Source organism: Microcaecilia unicolor, chromosome 4, assembly GCF_901765095.1.
Source record: "Microcaecilia unicolor chromosome 4, aMicUni1.1, whole genome shotgun sequence".
Taxonomy (NCBI): Eukaryota; Metazoa; Chordata; class Amphibia; order Gymnophiona; family Siphonopidae; genus Microcaecilia; species Microcaecilia unicolor.
In genome coordinates this window covers 288069569-288085879 of record NC_044034.1, presented here as the reverse complement: position 1 = coordinate 288085879, position 16311 = coordinate 288069569, and the positions used below count along the sequence as shown (strand labels likewise).

Genomic DNA, 16311 nt, shown 5'->3' with positions numbered 1-16311 from the left:
AGAGGTAGGATGGTTGTAAGGGAGTTCATTTTCAATTTTTCTCTTTTGAGGAAGCGGTTCATAACGTGAACATTTAGGATAGGATGAAGACTTGCTGATTTTTTTGAGGATTAGGAGAAACCTGGAATAGAACCCCTGACTCTGAATATGGGGGTAGAGTTCTTTGATTGTGTTTGCAGTAGAGCTTTCATTTCCTGTGCTAGAATCATGATATGATGTGCAGGTAAAGATGACTGTTGTGGAGGAGTTCTGAATGAAGGTGTTCTAGAGAAATTTAATTTGTAATTTTGGGAAATAATTCAACAGACCCAGCAATCCAAGGTGATGGCTTGCTACTGACTGTAGAAAATCTGGAGCCTTCTACCCACGGGTAGAGAGTCAAAAAGCAGAGGACATTTTCGCAGCTGGAGCTGCTGGTAAGCCCTGCGGTTTGCGTTCCCTTGGCCTTCGTTTCTGTTGATAAATTTGCATAGGCTGGCATTGAACTTGAGGCCGGATGTAAGGTTGGAATAGTCTTCTAAGGTATCACTGTTGGAAAAATTGGTACTGATAAGGTCTTCTATATTAATACTGCTGTTGTTTTTTGGCTGATTACTTTTCTCCTGAGGTTGAAAGAACAGGTCCCTGATAGTTGAAGCATGATCCTTGACTTTAGAAACTGCACTCTCAAACTTTGTACTAAAAAGGCTATCCCCTAAACAAGGGGCATCTCTTAATCTGTCATGAAGATCTTCCTGAAGATTTGAGGCTTTTAACCAAGCCATTTGATTAGCTGAGATAACTGCTGCAGCTGACTTAAGAAAAATGTCAGGAAGTATTTTTTTACAGAGAGGGTGGTGGATGCTTGGAATGCCCTCCCGCGGGAGGTGGTGGAGAGGAAAACGGTAACGGAATTCAAACATGCGTGGGATAAACATAAAGGAATCCTGTTCAGAAGGAAGGGATCCTCAGGAGCTTAGCCTTGAATGGGTGGCAGAGACGGTTGGGAGGCGGGGCTAGTGCTGGACAGACTTATACGGTCTGTGCCAGGGCTGGTGGTTGGGAGGCGGGGATAGTGCTGGGTAGACTTATACGGTCTGTGCCAGAGCCGGTGATGGGAGGCGGGGCTGGTGGTTGGGAGGCGGGGGATAGTACTGGGCGGACTTATACGGTCTGTGCCCTGAACAAGACAGGTACAAATCAAGGTAAGGTATACACAAAAAACTAGCACATATGAGTTTATCTTGTTGGGCAGACTGGATGGACCGTGCAGGTCTTTTTCTGCCGTCATATACTATGTTACTATATTGTATCGTATGTGTCACAGGCAGTGTGAATAAGGTGATAGGTGGATTCCTGAAGGCTTAAATGGAAGTTGGTGATTCGTTCCTGTGGGGTAAATAAAGTAGTGTAATAGTCTTCACAAGCTGTTGCAAAACTGTATGATGATAGTGGAGCATTTGCAGCTTATAAGCAATGATCGTATTAGCATAGCACACTTTTTTTCCAATGGTATCTTAACTTTTATTGTCTTTATCTGGAGAACCATAAATTTGAGCTTTTGAAATTTTGTTCTTTTTTAAAGCTGCTTCCACAAGAACTGAATGATAAGAAAGTTTAGTCTCATTATACCCTAGTGCTGGAAAGACTTTATAGTGGAGCTCCAGACACCTGGATGTAGGAGGTATGGAAGGAGTTTTCCAGATAGCTAACTAAAGCTCATGGATAGTAGAACTGTGAGTTCTTCTAAAATCCTTGCTGTAAGCCAGAGCTTGAGAGATTCCCAGAGAAAGAGCTTTGGAAATCCTCTGGATGAATTTGAAATATGGGAATTCCTTAGGCTCAGTGACAGCCACATCTACTGGAATAAGGTCCCACTAATGAGGTTGAGGAGGACTAGAGGTAGAGAAAGCTTGCATGGAGCCCAGAGGACATCCCTGAGGAGACCAATAAGGTTGTGATGAGCCAGGAGAAAAATGAAGGCTATCTTGGACCTGGATAATTTCTATAGTAGCAGGTTGTCGTAAAACTAGAAGTGTGTCAGGAGCTTGTAAAACTGAAGCTGCATCCGATTCTTGGACAAATGTTTTAAGGAAGTTAAATAAAGTGGAACTCCGGAGCAGGAAGAGATGATGCTGTACCACCCACTGGATTGAGCAAGGGCACAGAGGTATGAGAGGATTTGCTCTACACAGGAGGGGATCCCCTTTTTGAGAGGTGAGAGGAAGAGGAAGATTTATGCTTACCTAGAGTAGAAGTGGCAGACTTTGAACTGACTGTAAGGACAGAGAGACTGATGTAGTTGTGAACTGCCTGGGGGTGGAAGAAGTATGAAGCAGAGCAGGAGCCGTCTGGATTGACATGACCACAAAGCAAAAGGAAAACTGGAAATGGTCAGGGCTGCTGAATATAAAAACAGAGCGAAAACACTTTTCCTGTTGTTCAGCAGACTGTAGAATGCAAAGGGAGAAATAACATGGCCGGTGAATGAAAAAGACTGAAAAGAGGAGGCGGGAGCCCCTGCACATGCTCAGTTGTCTCATTAAGATTTCTCTGTTCTAGGAGAACGCCACGCCAGTACGTTCTGTTGGATGACATCAAATGCAATGTCCTTACATTGATTCTGGAAAAAAACCTGAAACTTTAGGGGTGGAGGGGTCATAACTAGTGTGTACTTTTTGCAAATAGGGTGCACTCTTCTGGAAAGGTGTGCACTAGTTAAGATATTACCAACAGCAGGCCAAAAAGGTCTCAATGAATTTTTTTTTTTTTTTAAACATTTTGGGCCAATATCTTAATTAGAACACAGAACAGAAAGGCTCTTTGAATGTGCACCAAAACAGATACAACAAACAGTGGGTCGAAAATGGTCTCTAAATGAATATCTTTATTAAACCAATCACCCTCACCCAACATGGTCCAAATTTTGCCCTCGCATGGGCTACTTTAGGATTATAATACAATGTGTGTTGTTTTAGCAGTATCTCAGTCAGAGGAGCCTGTGTGAATGCTTTTGCTGGCAGTGTCCTGAGCCTTTTCACGAAGTAAAGCTGGGACTTTTAGCTCTTAGGCACTTCCAGCATTGTATTATACCCCTGAAGCAGCCCATCCAAGGGCAACATGTGGAACATAATTAGTGAGGATGATTTGTTTAATAAAGATATTCATTTAGAGGCCATTTTCGACTCCCTGTTTGTTGTATTTGTTTTGGTGTGGATTTGAAGAGCCTCTCCATCCTGTGTTCTAGTTTTTTTTTTTTGGTTACATTTGTACCCCACGCTTTCCCACTTATGGCAGGCTCAATGCGGCTTACATGAGGCAATGGAGGGTTAAGTGACTTGCCCAGAGTCATAAGGAGCTGCCTGTGCCTGAAGTGGGAATCAAACTCAGTTCCCCAGGACCAAAGTCCACCACCCTAACCACTAGGCCACTCCTCCACTTAAGATACTGCCCCAAAATTAAAAAAAAAAAAGTTAACAAAACAAGAATTCCCGTAAATGACACGGGAGGCTAAATAAAACAAAATATTTTGGCTGCACACCCCTAGTTCTTAGAGCAGAAGCTTCCAGAAGTTGAGTCACAGTATTGTTCTTAGAACAGAAGCTTCCCAGAGTCAGTCCTAGTACTGTCCTTAGAACAGAAACTTCCAGGAACTGAATCCTACTACTGTCCTTAGAGCAGAAACTTCCAGGAGCTGAGTCCTAGTACTGCCCTTTAAACAGAAGCTTTCAGGGACTGAGTCCTAGTACTGTCCTTCAAATAGAAGCTTTCAGGGACCGAGTCCTAGTACTTTCTTTAGAAAAGAACTTTCCAGGAGCTGAGTCCTAGTATTGTTCTTAGAACAAAAGCTTCTAGGAGCTGAATCCTAGTACTGACTTTAAAGCAGAAGCACTTGGGAATGGATATCGGCTCTGACATTACAGCAGAACTTCCAAGAGCTGAGTACCTCTTCCTTCTTTCCCATTATGGTCTGTATCTTCAGTGTCTCATTCTCTAACACCTGCAAAGCACACACAGCAATTCATACACTATATAGGGAGCTGACCTTTGTATAGAGACTATTATGTCCCCACAGTGTGTAGGCATTACATGTGTTTTGTATTTGTGTTTCCAGCAATTGAACTGCAGTTACATCCTGCTAGTTACAACTCTAATTTCATAGGTCAAACCCTTGTATGTGACCCTTCCTAGCCTCTCTGGGAGATACCTGCCTGGATCTGCGGCAATCCTCTATCACATGTCTTTTTGCTCACTGACCCTGGCCTCTGCCTTTTTGCCTTCTGGGTATTTCTGCTCCAGTGGGCTCAATTTTGACAGACTTATCCTGCCTGGGTAGAACTCCTCTGTTTGTTTACATTAAAGAACAGTTGGAAATTTAAGAGGTGGATACTCAGCCTTCAGCAGTCAGCGTTTTTTAAAGACACTTACAGATGAGGGCTGAATTAACCCCAGATATTCAATGTTGGCCCATGTACGGGCTCCGGCATTGAGTATCTGGGTATGTGCGGTCATCTGGAAGGTAACCAGACACCAGTCAATATCTTTCTGACTTTTGCTTGGTTTAGTATCTGCTTTAACATAGAACCCCTGTGAGGAATTAAAGATGGAAGATAGCAAACAGACTGAAGTAACCAGCAATGTCATTTTCATCATGATTTCCCATAAATGTAGCACATATAGAACAAGGGCTGATAATTATTCAACCATATTTTTATGCTACTATTGGGCTTATTTTCAAAAGAGAAGGACGCCCATCTTCCATAGTATCCCACAGATCAATCCAGAGACTTGTGGGTTATGTCCCTCTACCAGCAGGTGGAGATAGAAAGAATTTCAGAGGTTTACTATATGTGGTCATGTGCAGTCACCTTAACTTCAGTATTCTATCTATCTAGCAGGTGGATGGTCATGTCTGTTCAGCTCTGGATTGATTTGCTCCTGGCCTGGTCCCCTGGGTCTAGTCGAGCTTCTGGGGTCTGAGGTGTCCCGGTCCTGGGTGCACACTTGATAGTGGCAGGTCCCTCCCTTCCTCCCCCATCGACCCCTCCTCTCTGCCTGACTGGAGTTTGTGGTTTTCACTCTCCTGACTTTAAAAGGAGTCTGAGGTTTCTTTTGCTCCGGCATCCTGTCCTGCCTTTAAAAAAAAAAAAAATGCTGTTTGAGCACTGTTTAAAAAAAATAATCTCCTCAGTCTGATTTGTCCCGTGTGGCAAGCTTATGCCAGTTTGCAGTACCGGCTGAATGGTATGAGGACCGACTTGATATGCGACAGCGATTCCCGAGGGGGTGAGTAGTCATTATCCTATCTGCGCCGGCGGGGCAGAGCAAAAGCGGCTGCCAGTGTTGGGAGCCACTGGGCTGCTGCAGTTTCCCATGCTGAAGATCCACTGTACAGCCCAACTCCATGAAGCGGTGTTCTCCTTCCTGGTTTGTTTTGGCAGGCACAGGGCAGTTGTTTTCTTGGGTGTGCGTGCGCGCTTGAGGGCACCATGTTTCTTGCCGCACCACATGGCAATGCTGAAGCGCCGGTGCTCCCTTGGGGCCTGATTTGCTTGCGATTCAGGCAGTTTTATATGTAGGCTTTTCAGAAATGTGACTGGGGAACTGGGGTGGATCACTCCCAGTTTCTTCATATTTGATATTTAAGGGCTTCTAAGAAAGGAGGCCTGGGGAGGTTGGCAGACTCCTGTGGGAGTTCTCGGGTCTCCCATAGCTTTGAGTCTCCCGCAGCTTTCCAGGGGTGAGGTCGAGACCCCTTACACCCCTGCAGCTGTTCTGTGGCAGCGAGAGCCTTAAGCTGCAGCTTGGAAAGTACTGACTATCTGAAAGTCTTCAGGTAGTGTAAATCACCCAGTGAAGCACAGGCATCTCTGAGAATATTTCTGGACCCTCCTTGAGGAGGTTCAGGGTGTGTGTATATCATTAATGGAAGGGAGAAAGCGATCAGGATTAGGGATCCTACTCTAGGTTTTCCACTCTTTCCCTCTTCCCCTTTCTCAGAGCATGGCAGTACAGTTTGTTTATGTAGCTTCCTCGTCCCAGAAGGCCCTGCAAGCTCTACTATTACCCGTGGCCGAATACCTCAAGCCTGCAGTTCACCTCTGAGCTCGGAGACAATTAAACTAACCTCGCCTCCAAAGTCCTAGACCATGGAAGGGAAAGAAAACTAAAAGGATTTTAAGACCCAGTAACCAGACAGATGGTAAGTACAAGTTACTAGTTGTTTATTTAAACCCAATTTGGGGTATGGAAAAAGTGATGTTCTTAACACATTAGGTTCTTTTGTAGCATAAAAATACATTTATACATAAACTAATAGCATAATTGTTTTCTTACAGGTGCAGCAGTAGAACAACAGTGAAACCAACAGAAAAGTATTAACAAAAGTATCTTATTTGTTCTCTCTCAATCTGTTTCCGTTATATTGTGTGTCTCAAGAATCAATTATTTTGAATGACTTTGTCTTTTAGGTGTGAACACCGAGATTCAGTCTCTACAACAGGTAAGTCAGATTAAACTGTGACCTTTCAGTGTCCTTTTGCATAGGAGTGAAGACTTATCTTTGGCCCTTCTTGGAGCTGCTTTGTTCTTCCCCCTTGTATGTTGGAGCTCAGGATCTTCTCTTTTAGTACAGGAACTTACTGCCTCACCCTTTAAATGAAATCAACAAAAAAACCTTCCTTCCTGACTAACAGCAGGAACAGCACTAGTTGGGATTCAGGGATAACTGTGGCTTGCTAACTAACAAAATAAATAATAATTGTATAACCTTAAATAGTTTCTCTGTTCTTGTACTGAGTTCCCTAACTAAGGAAGGGCACTCTTCATTGGATCTTGCAGTCACACAGCTCTCAGCATCTTTGTCTCTCCAAATTCATGCAATCTTCCACTCTAGTGCACCAGCATGTGAGCATACATACTGCAAGCCCAACCTTAAGCTTGAAGATCAGATTTCCTAGTGGCTTAACTGGGATTAATCCACTTGCATAAACCTGTCTTACACAACCTTGTACAGGGTCTCTCCACCACAGTCTTAACTGTAAAACTTTTAAACAGCACACAAACAACAAAAAAAAAACAGTTCTTTCTGTCTCTTGTTCAAATCCAACCCCTTTCACCTTCAGCACACTTCACCTGCATCCAGTGTTTCCGCACTAAACCCTGGCAGAGAAATTCCCTTTCAGATACTTAAACAGTACACACAAAAAAACATCAGTTTTAGAACTTTCTTTCTCTGCTCAAATCCAACACTTTTCACCTTCAACTCTCTTCACCTGTATTCAGGAATTTAAAGCTCACAGAAAAACTTACTTTCACACACTTTCCTGCCTAGAAATCCTGTCATGCACTCAGAGCTCTCCCAAACACATCTTTCCTCTTCAGTGTCTTCAGCCCCTCCTCCACTTCCTGGCAAGCTGTTGCCAAGGGACACTGGGTCTCTGAATCACCAGCTGACCTTTGCTGGCCAATAAGGCGTCAGAACACAGGGTGTTTGCCTCATGGACAAGGTTGCCAGATGAGCGGTTTTCCCGCCCAATTGGGCGGCTTTCCGTCGCGGTTTTTTGGGCGGCTTCAAGTTCAGTTGGGCGGGGTTTGTTTTGTTCTTCGGCTACGGTTTTCGCGGTGGGGGCGTGGTTAATGGCGTAGGGGGTGGAGCTGGTGACGTAGGGGGTGGAGCTGTGAACGTGGGGGTAGAGCTGTGAACGTCGGGGGCGGGGGTGTGCGGTTTTGGGCGGGTTTAGAACTCGTTTGGGGTGGGAAAAATTATTTAAATCTGGCAACCCTGCTCATGGACACTAATTAATATTTTTTCACAATCTCCATTTTGGAAGATAACTTTCTACAGGAAATAATAGAAAAGCTATACTTTCAGACAAAACCCCATAAAATTTCTATATAATCAGATCAAAACATCCCACAATCATTGGTGCCATCAAACCACACACACAGTGCACCTTTCACATGTTTAAACACACATCTAAATACATTTACAGACTTTTATCCAACACTCAGAGCATTGGGGCAAGCCGCAGACAGCGCAGCTCCATGCAGGAAGTCCAGAACTGCTTCTGGAGTCACAGCACTGACCACCAACAATCTCTGGGAACCCAGGTAAAAATAAAAAAAATAAATATAGCCCACCGGGTTACATTTAGTTAGTCAGGCTTAGGGCTGTTGACTCCATGTTTCTGTGAGAAATGTTACATTTTGAGGCTAGTGCAGGCCTCTCAGGTTCCTCTCAGTTTCCATGGTAATCCTGCACCCTCTGTGCTGCCCTGGTGACATTTGCTCTGTGTGTACTGTTTACATCAAACTAGTTTTATTCAGGAAGCTGGCTGGCATTTCAGCCTCAGCTACCCCGGTATCTGCAGCGTACCCAGTACCTCTGATTGCTTCTATGGTATTTTTGGCATCTTTTCATGGTACCTACATTTCATGAAGAGTGGTCCAGACGCTACTTCAGTGTAGAGGTAGTTTAATAGTTCTTGCATTCAGCTGAGAGTAAGCACAGAGTGCTAGGGGTGCTGCTTCATGACCCACTGCAGCTTGCTATCTGTAGTGCGCAATGGTGCAACAGCCATATTCTGCTAAGCCATCTGTCTCTGGTTCTCATTCACACTTGTTAGCTCCAATGCACAGCAGTTATAGTACACAGTCACACCAGCCAATTCTTGTCCCTATCTGCAAGAAGTTAGCATTGGTTTAGGCATCAGACCACTGATGTGGCTTCCAAGTCACATTTGGCAACCTGCCTTTTGGAAGTAATCTTGGGACTGGATAAGATCTAGGGCAGTTGGGTAAAGACCTGAGGGACTTCCAAGTCTCAGAGATTGCCAGGGGACGAGTTTAAGGATGATTTTTAATCTGCTTGGTTTTGTCGTAGGTTTTGAGGGGCCAGGAAAACCACTTTCAGGGTTTCCACTTCCACTTCGACAAGCCACCTGGCTGCTGGTAGAATGAGCTCTGTTTCAACTCCAGGTCAACCTATGCCTGCTGCATCTTCCAATGATGGAGTCTCAGTTCACTCCTCAGGCAGAACTCCTGTAATGGTTTCAGGAGGAGTGAACCAAGATTACCTCAGCTCAAATGTGTCTTAGTTTTTCTATCGCACAGTTACAACCTGGATTTCACTACAGATCAGTGGCGTAGCTGCGTGGGGCCTGAGGGGGCCTGGGCCCCCGTAGATTTCAGTGAGGACCCCCCTCCCGGTGAACCCGCCCCTGCCTACCTACCGTTTTGCTGGTGAGGGACCCCACTCCCCGCCAGCCGACGTCCTCTCTGACCGTAGAACGCAGCGGCAGCCAGCAGAGAAAAGTCTTCTTCCTTGCATGCTGACGTCCTGCACGTTGTACGTGCAGGACGTCAGACTCAGAGAGCAGTTCTGAGTCTGACGTCTGCACGTACAACGTGCAGGACCAACATGCAAGGAAGAAGACTTTTCTCTGCCGGCTGCCGCTGCGTTCTACCGTACGGTCGGAGAGGACGTCGGCTGGCGGGGAGTGGGGTCCCCTGCCAGCAAAACGGAAGGTAGGCGGTGGCGGGGGTGGGTTTGCGGCGGAGGGGGGTCGACAATGGCGGCAGGAGGGGGCGGCGGGGGGGGGGGCTAAAATGTGCCCCCCTCCCCTCGAGCTCTGGACCCCCCTCCCACGGAAGTCTGGCTACGCCCCTGCTACAGATTTTTATTGGGAGTCTACATGCAAGCTCAAACACTGTCAGGCAGTTCTTGCCACCTTGCCAACATTTCTTCCTTTAGGCACAGTTGAGTCTGTCCCCAGTTGCAATTGGGGAATGGGAAGTTGTTCCCTTTGCTTTGTAGTTCCAACCAGGGAGCTTCCTTCCAGCTGAGTTTGGACATCATAAGAGTGTTTACGGTTCAACTTTTCACAATAGGAACCTTGCAGTGTGTAATAGTTCTGTCTGGTGGGGAGAGTTTCTAGCCTCCCTGGACCTCAAGGAAACTTACTTTTATACTTTAATATTCCCAGTGCTCCTTGCTGCAGAGGGATCTTAGCGATTTATGACCATGTCATTCATCCTTTCCATGTTGCAGAGGACATTTTTGCAAGGTCATGGTGGTAGTGGCAGCGTTCCTTCATGAGGATGGATTGCAGGTTCATCCATACCTCGTGACTGGCTGATTTGCGTCTCTCTCTATTAAGAGACTCTGCAAACTTCATCCAAGGTACCTACTTGTCTTCAGTCCTTAGGATTGGTAATCAGTGTCACCGAGAGTCAGTTGTTTCCCTCACAGATCTTGGCTTTTCGGGGAGTGCTGTTCCATATAGGCTCGGGAAGTCCTTTCTTTCTTTTGCTCCTCAGCAACAGATGCCAACCCAAGTCAGGTTTTACTTTTCCTACCAGGTCCAGGATATGGGAATAGGTTCAAGTTATGGGCACAAGGTTCTCTTTCTTGGACATTTCCCCATGGGCCTGAGTCCGTATCATACCACTTCAAGGGTTCCTTCTCTGCTTTGGTCCTCATCTCTATGGTTCCCTTCAAGCCAACTTAGTCTCAATGGGTGATTTCTGCTGATATTTCAGGTCTCTCTCCCTAGAGGTGGCTATCTGCAGCTTGTAGGCTGCTAGGGTGTGATGTAGCTGGCGGCAATAGATTTCGGATACCTTCCAGAAGGCAGACAGTCAACCTCCTCCTCACTTGCCAGATGTAGAGTCGAGGCCAGCTCAATTACCAGTTTTCTTCTATGATTTATTTCGGGCATCAAATAAACAGACGTTTTTGGCGGTCACAGCCTGTCATTTGATGTGGTTGCGCTGCTGGGTGGTGAATGCAGCTTCTAACGATGGGTGGTTAAGCTAACTTTTCAGAGCAATTATTGTTTGAGGACTCCATGAAGTTGGTGGAAGACCTGGGTGACTTATAGACTAAGTGTCTTCCTGAGGACATGTCTACAAGTTCTTTTCGATCGGGTCAGGCTTGCCCTTATCTTTACGACACCAGGGCTATCATCCTGGGCAGCCTAGGTTTCTTTAGCAATCCAGTCCAGGCAGGTTCTTAGAACTCCCGACTTCATCCATTTCAGATCCTCTGGATTTCTATTGGTGACGGGCGCACAGTCCTGTCTTTTCTGCATACGGTGGTTTCTGCCTTCCATTCCATTCCACCTTTTTCTCTTCCCTATACTATTTGGAAGTGACCAGCAAGTTCCGTTGGTTAACTCTTTGCTTCTTGCTTTGCTAGGGACCATAAGAAGGTACCATAGGAAGGCTCGCCATTTTAGATTGGCAAGTGTGGGCATAGCGGTTTTGATGTCAGGAGGAGCAGACCTTTTGTAGAATAAGCGTCAGTGTGATGCTGAACAGCTGTTCCGCATAATTGCCATTTTATTCAAAATCCTTTTAGGGGAGCAGCTGCTTCCCTTGCACCCCACCTAGCTACGCCTCTGCATAGTGGGGCAGTGCCTGGGATGCCTCACTGAACAGAAGTGACTTCCTACATAGCTTTATGCACTGCTAAAGACTGTAGCGGTCTTCTAGTGCTCACAATTTTATGATTAGCAGCTGTAGCTGTGGCAGGATCAGAAGCAGACATATTCAGAACCTGGACAGCCCTAGGTATATAGGAAGGTGGCGACTCCTTACAAAACACCCACAGTGCGATAGAACCATCAGATTCCTGACCTGCTTAGCAGAAATACCTCCCGGCATACCCTCATGTTGTCCTCTGGCTGGTCACAAGAAAGGGTATCTGGTTTCAAGAGCCTCAGTGGCCGTTGGCTGAGAGAGGCAATTTCTTCAGCTGGCTTCTGTATGGGACAGTCTCTCCCATTGCGGGTGGCAGCGCTTTCTTCCAGAGCGCAGTTGACTGAGATGTCATATGTGTGTGCCCGATGCAAAGAGCTCCTAGACCTCAGAGAGTGTGTTCGTTCTCTCGAGGATAGCATAGCAGATTTGGTAGAGATGAGGGAGATAGAGAACTACATTGATGAGACCTACAGGGATGTTGTAGAGAGGTCCCACCTCCAGTCAGGTAGCCTAAGTGCTACCTTGGAGGAGGGAGGTCTCCCAGAAGGTGAAGTAGGAAGTACTCCTGTAGCCAGGACCTACCCACCAGAAGATGTACTATCCTCTCGCACCGAGGATATATCTCCAATGACTGACTGGGAGGAAAGGGTTAGAACAGCTGTCATACTTGGCGATTCAATCATTAGATATGTAGACAGCTAGGTGGCTGGTGGATGGGAGGATCGCCTGGTGACTTGCCTGCCTGGTGCGAAGGTGGCGTACCTCACGCGGCACCTGGACAGGATTTTAGATAGTGCTGGGGAGGAGCCGGCTGTCTTGGTACATGTGGGTACCAATGACGTAGGAAAATGTGGGAGCGAGGTTCTGGAAGCCAAATTTAGGCTTTTAGGAAGAAAGATCAAATCCAGATCCTCTAGGGTGGCATTTTCTGATATACTACCCATTCCACACGCAGGGCTCAAGAGACAGGCAGAGCTCCAGAGTCTCAATGCGTGGATGAGACAATGGTGCAGGGAGAAAGGTTTTAGATTTGTTAAGAACTGGGCATCATTCTGGGGAAGGGGGAGCCTATTCCGAAACAATGGGCTCCATCTTAACCAAGGTGGGGCCAGGCTGCTGGTGTCGGCATTCAAAAAGGAGATAGAGTAGCTTTTAAACTAGATATGGGAGAAAGGCCGACAGTCACACAACAACGCATGATTTGGGATAAGGTATCTTGCAAGGATACCTCACAAACAGGGAAGATAGGGTTTCTGGATAGTGAGGTTGCACAACAGACTGTGGTAGGCCAGGTGCCTTAAATGCAACTAAAGATCAGACAAAAGATGGCAAATCAATAGTGTCAAGTACCAAGCATCATGCAAATAGGAACAACAAACATACTCTGAAATGTCTATATGCAAATGCTAGGAGTGTAAGAAATAAGATGGGAGAGTTGGAATATATTGCACTAAATGAAAAATTGGATATAATAGGCATTACTGAGACCTGGTGGAAGGAGGATAACCAGTGGGACACTATCATACCAGGGTACAAAGTATATCGTAGTGATAGGGTGGACCGGACTGGTGTAGGGGTAGCATTGTATATTAACGAGATCCTTGACTCAACGGGACACAAATCACACCTTTGAACCATTGTGAGTTGAAATTCCATGTATAAAAGGGAAAAGGACAGTGATAGGCGTGTACTACCGTCCGCCTTGCCAGGATGATCAGGTAGACTCAGAAATGATAAAGGAAATCAGAGACGCAAACAAAATTGGCAATGTGATAATAATGGATGACTTCAATTATCCAAATATAGACTGGGTAAATGTAACATCGGGACATGCTAGAGAGGTACCCAGGGCTTTTTTTCAGGGGGTACTTGGGGGTACTGAATACCGGCACCTTTTCCATTGTCTGCTAAAATTGACCCATGGATCTCAAGTTTTAATGAAAGAGCTCAGGCTCTACAAACCTATTCAGTGTTGTCATAGACTCTGTAAGTGGTTACAGGGGGCCTGGCTATTATATGATGGGTCCCTCAGTGATTACCCCACTCCTGAAGGGTGGCCCAGCATTTGAGTACCGGCACCTTTTTTCCTAGGAAAAACGCACTGGAGGTACCATTCCTTGATGAAATCAAGGACAGCTTTATGGAGCAGCTGGTGCAGGAGCCAACGAGAGAAGGAAAAATTCTAGACTTGGTCCTTAGTGGAGCGCATGATCTGGTGAGGGACGTTATGGTACTGGGGCCGCTTGATAACAGTGATCATAATATGATCAGTTTTGATATCAACCTTGAAGTAACTATACATAGGAAGTCAAATATGTTAACGTTTAACTTTAAAAAAGGAGATTATGATAAAATAAGAAGAACGGTTAAAAAAAAACTTAGGGGGGCAACTGAGAGGGTAAAAACTGTACAACAGATAGACGTTGTTCAAAAACACCATCCTGGAGGCCCAGGCCAAACATATTCCGCGAATTAGAAAAGAAAGATGGAAGTCCAAAAGACAGCCGGCATGGTTGAAAAGTGAGGTGAAGGAAGCTATCTATTAGGGCTAAAAGAAACGCCTTCAGAAAATGGAAGAAGGAACCGTCTGAAAATAACAAGAAGCAGCATAAGGAGTGTCAAAGCAAATGCAAGGCGTAGATAAAGAAGGCCAAGAGGGATTATGAAAAAAAAGATAGCATTAGAGGCAAAAAAACATAGTAAAAATTTATTTTGGTATATTAAAAGCAGGAAGACGACAAAAGAATCGGTTGGGCCGCTGGATGACCAAGGGGTAAAAGGGGCGATCAAGGAAGACAAAGATGTAGCGGAGAGATTGAATGAATTCTTTGCTTCGGTCTTCACCAAGGAAGATTTGGGTGGGACACAGGTGTCGGAAATGGTATTTCAAGCGGACGAGTTGGAGAAACTTACTGACTTCACGGTAAACTTGGAGGACGTAATGGGGCAGTTTGGCAAACTGAAGAGTAGCAAATCTCCTGGACCGGATGGTATTCATCCTAGAGTACTGATAGAACTGAAAACTGCATAGGTGGGAACAGGAACTTGAAGGCTTCCGGGGCAGACCAAAGGCAGCATGTATACATCGCTACCACTGCCAGCAGCATAGAAAGGCTGAAGAAGACTGCTGCCTGCACTGGAGGGAGGGAGGAAGAGAGGGGGTAAACGGAGTCACGAACCTGGACATCGCGGGGGGGGGGGGCAGCAGAGGGAAGATGGATGGGACTGGGAGGGGTGGGGAGCACAGGGAAGGAGCAGGAGATGGATGGGACTAGGAGAGGAGGTGAGCAGATAGAAGGAGCAGGAGATGGATGGGACTGGGAGAGGAGGTGAGCAGAGGGAAGGAGCAGGAGATGGATGGGACTGGGAGGGGTGGGGAGCAGAGGGAAGGAGCAGGAGATGGATGGGACTTGGAGGGGTGGGGAGCACAGGGAAGGAGCAGGAGATGGATGGGACTAGGAGAGGAGGTGAGCAGATAGAAGGAGCAGGAGATGGATGGGACTGGGAGAGGAGGTGAGCAGAGGGAAGGAGCAGGAGATGGATGGGACTGGGAGGGGTGGGGAGCAGAGGGAAGGAGCAGGAGATGGATGGGACGGAGAGGAGGTGAGCAGAGGGAAGGAGCAGGAGATGGATGGGACTGGGAGGGGTGGGGAGCAGAGGGAAGGAGCAGGAGATGGATGGGACTTGGAGAGGAGGTGAGCAGAGGGAAGGAGCAGGAGATGGATGGGACTGGGAGGGGTGGGGAGCAGAGGGAAGGAGCAGGAGATGGATGGGATTGGGAGGGATGGGGAGCTGAGGGAAGGAGCAGGAGATGGATGGGACTGGGAGGGTGGGGAGCAGAGGGAAGCCTACTGGAAAGAAGACACTGCATAAAACAGAAGACACTGGGACCAAAGTGAATATAAAAACTAAATGATCAGACAACAAAGGTAGAAAAAAGTATTTTATTCAGAATTTATTAATTGAAATATGTCAGCTTTTTGAAATGTGCATCTGTGATATTCTGTATATAAATTTCAATTTTTCTGGTATTGCTGCATGCTGAGTCTGACTTCTTGAGTTAACTTTCCAGTTCAGCATTTTGCCTTCATACTTTTTTATTTCTAGTTCCTTGTGTCATGTCTGTTGTGTCATGTGTTTTTCATGTGTGATTAAGGTGCAGTATTCTGCTAGCATGTAGTATTTGCAGCCCTTTTTGTTTTGCTTTTTTTTCACGAGGTAGTGTATTGGTGTTTTAGAGCCTGGTGTAATTACAGTTCTGCCTTTTCACGCATAAGGTTGTAGCTCGCCCTGTCCTTGGAATTAGTGCTGTTATGGTTTAGTAAGGATATGAGTGTGTTTTTGCACAAGTTTGTGTATAGCGTTTTGCAGTGGAGAGATTGTGTGTTGGCCTTACTGAGGTGGCACCAAAACATCAGAAAGGGTGTAGAGCCTAAATCATGACACACTACCTCTTGAAGTATCTACATATAGAGCCTATGCATTTCTAAGGTCAACACTGGTATGGTATGGGAAAGGGGGTGGGGAAATACTACTGGAGATGAAGAGGGAGTGCTGGGTAAGGAGGAAGGAAGGAAGGGAGAAAGGGCTGGCTTGATATCTCATGCATATTCATTATGGTTATTCCCCCAAAAAGCCAGCTCTTTTTCCCTTCCTTCCTCCATATTAGCATATTCATTTGCATATATATGCAAATGAATATGCTAATATGCTCCTCCCCATCCTTTGCCCCCCCAAATGAAACAGTCAAACTACGCCCATGATGGCAGATGACGTTTAATGTGAGCAAGTGCAAGGTGATGCATGTGGGAAAAAAGAACACGAATTATAGCTACGTCATGTAAGGTT

At 46.0% G+C, this 16311-nt stretch overlaps 1 protein-coding gene across 1 annotated transcript in view; it reads right to left on the bottom strand.

Moving 5' to 3' along the window:
* The window catches only part of FER1L5 (fer-1 like family member 5), a 382389-nt gene that overhangs the window by 161561 nt on the left and 204517 nt on the right, over positions 1-16311 (bottom strand). The window contains 2 exon segments of the mRNA XM_030202486.1: positions 3926-3979; positions 4408-4566. Coding sequence (XP_030058346.1) covers positions 3926-3979; positions 4408-4566 — 213 coding nt within the window.